We start from the raw sequence: 2677 nt of genomic DNA on the forward strand, positions 1-2677 counted from the left end.
ACAGTCTCTATGGCTAGCAACTGCTGCAGATCCTAAAGTCTTGCCACTGCGGCTGACGTCCCCAGCCCCAAGTCAGCAGACAAAAACCAAACCCGCTCCGGCCCGTCTGCGCCCTGGCTGACACCGAGCTGGGTTCCCTCTTCTTCCCTCTGAGCCACTTCCTCTTCTGCATCAAATCCATTCCAGCTTTCCGTGTTCCAAGAAGCCCTCGCAAACCCCGGGGGACAAAAGGCTGCCCAACCAACGTTTCCCAGCATTCCTGCTCAAGACCGGACACGTACGGAATTCCTGCTCGATTTTCTGCTTCAGAAACTCCATCTTCTTGGCCTCGCCATGGACCAGGAGGACGTTGCGGGGTTCGGCTTGCCGGATCAGCTGCATGATGCCCTTGGCGTCGGCGTGTGCACTGAAGGACATGTACTCCACCTGCATCTTGACTTCCAGCTGTGGGGGGAGTAAAGTGGAGGAGGCAAAAAAATAAATAAAAAGCATGGCAGCCCTCTCAAGTGCCTGGGGTTGGGCACGACAACCTTCATTTATGGGGTGCCATTTAGAATATTTCTCTATTTTTTTTTTAAAAAAAAATGCCCCTGTATGTAGCATACGAGTTCAGAACTGTGCTGAGACCACTTGCTAAATAGCTACATTTTGGATTGTACTTTTGGACCTTACCACGTTCCTTCACTCCACGAATATTTCACTGATTGTAAAGTAAGCAAGTGCAGATTGCAACCCATCTCCTTTTGAAAAATAAACAACTGTCCCAGTTTTTTTTTAAAGTAGAAATCCTTTAACAGCAGTCAATTGTTTGGGGCACCCCAGCCCCCTGCCTTCTCCCAAGGGTTCAACTCACAATTTGTCTTCCTTCCATTTCTAGCTTCCGCTGTCCACCCAAAATTTTGTGGCCCACTGTTCCTTGGACACAATACCCTGGCATGATGACCTGGGGAGAAAACCCAGAAAGAAATTACAGCAGGCCATGATGACTTTGAGAATACCAATAAATAGCAGCCAACTGTCCCCACACAATGATGCCATTGTAGAGTGATCCCTCAGTAGCCATTAGCTGCTTTTATTAGATTGGAAGAATGAAACCCCCATGTTCAGTAGCAGTCTACTGCCAATCAGCTAAGGCTGAAGGAAGTGTTCTTTTCAGAATGAGACTGCTGGGCTCAGGGGTCTTTAGGGACTGATCTAACAAGCGGCCTGGTTTTAAATGTCCCAAGCATCCAGGCTGCTCAAATAACACTTTTAGTCTTTCTGATGTGAAGGCATGAAAAATGCAAGCAACTCTTAGCAGACAACGTTAACCTCTGGGCAATTTATTTCTTAATGGCGGACTTGCCGTCTTTCTCCTACCATGTTTTTCTCGTTGCCAGCCCATTTCTTGAAGATATGGAGTGACTGGCCCGCATGCAGCATCCCTGGCGTAGCAAACACAACCTGGGGGAGGGGGTGAGTGGGTGAAGGAAAGAGCTTAGATCAATCCACCCAAGATTAAATTGGGGGTTCATAATGGTTCCTCCCTTCCCCGTCCGAGTCTAGAACAACTCGCTGCAACCAACCGGCCACGGCCAACCGGTTGTAAGGGCCACCCCTCCCCTCCGCGCTCCTACCATGGGCCCAGGGTTGTCCACATAGGTCCTCTCGAAAGCTTTGATGTGCTTGAACTCAAACATGTTCCGCTGGACGAAGGTTTTCCGGATCTTCTGATTCGTCCACGTGATGAAGAGCTTGTAGTAGTGGTTTGCCTTCTCCGTCAGCCCCGTTGAGAAGTAGATGGGCGCCTTCAAGTTCATGCGCTCCCTTAGGTGGGAAAAGGGGAACAAAGCGCGAGACCCTCGCACTTCAAGGCGAGGCAAAGGAGAGAACTCCGCCCCCGTTTCCTCTCTTTATGTGGCCCGACTCCCATTCCATGTTCTGGGCTGGTGGTGAAATTATTATTATTATTATTTCAATTTATATCCCGCCCTTCTCCCGAAGGACTCAGGGCGGCTCACAACATTATTAAAAAAACAAAGACAGACCCACACACCCCACCGAATAAAACCAAATTAAAACCAATATTTTAGTGTTGTGGTAATTAAAATTTCTAAAAAACCCAATTTAAAAATCCTCCCTAGGCCAGGCCCGCTTATTGGAAAAGCCATGTCTTGAGGGCGCGGCGGAAAGTAAGGAGATCCGGAATCATCCGGATCTCGGGGGGTAGTTCGTTCCAGAGGGTGGGGGCACCCACAGAGAAGACCCTCCCCCTGGGGGTCGCCAGCCGACATTGTTTGGCCGACGGCACCCTGAGGAGACCCGCTCTGTGGGAGCGTACCGGTCTGTGGGAGGGAATCTGCGGCAGAAGGCGGTCTCGGAGGTAGCCAGGTCCAATGCCATGGAGCGCTTTAAAGGTGGTAACTAACACCTTAAAGCGCACCCGGAAGGCCACTGGCAACCAGTGCAGCTCGCGCAGCAGCGGCGTTACATGGGAGCGACGAGTCCCTCCCAACACCGCCCGCGCGGCCGCATTCTGGACCAGTTGAAGCCTCCCTTAGCTCAGCTTTAAATGGCTTAAAGGAGGGGAGGGTTTAAAGCATGGGGAATTCTGGGAGTTGAAGTCCACAAGCCTTCAAGTTGCCGAAGTGCTGCTGTAAGCCAATCCCAATACTTGGGGGGGGGGGCGGTGAAGATT

General features: G+C 50.8%; 1 protein-coding gene across 1 annotated transcript; it reads right to left on the reverse strand.

Annotated features, from left to right (window-relative positions):
* Positions 1-281: 281 nt before the first annotated feature.
* Positions 282-1806, reverse strand: LOC107301927 (integrator complex subunit 11; the record flags this gene model as incomplete). Its single annotated transcript, XM_015831082.1, has 4 exons — positions 282-444; positions 854-943; positions 1360-1443; positions 1617-1806. Coding segments are annotated over 4 exons (527 nt in total), but the record flags the coding sequence as incomplete, so codon positions are not given.
* Positions 1807-2677: the final 871 nt, after the last annotated feature.

Source organism: Protobothrops mucrosquamatus, unplaced genomic scaffold, assembly GCF_001527695.2.
Source record: "Protobothrops mucrosquamatus isolate PMUCROS unplaced genomic scaffold, P.Mucros_1.0 scaffold19678, whole genome shotgun sequence".
NCBI classification, from domain to species: Eukaryota; Metazoa; Chordata; class Lepidosauria; order Squamata; family Viperidae; genus Protobothrops; species Protobothrops mucrosquamatus.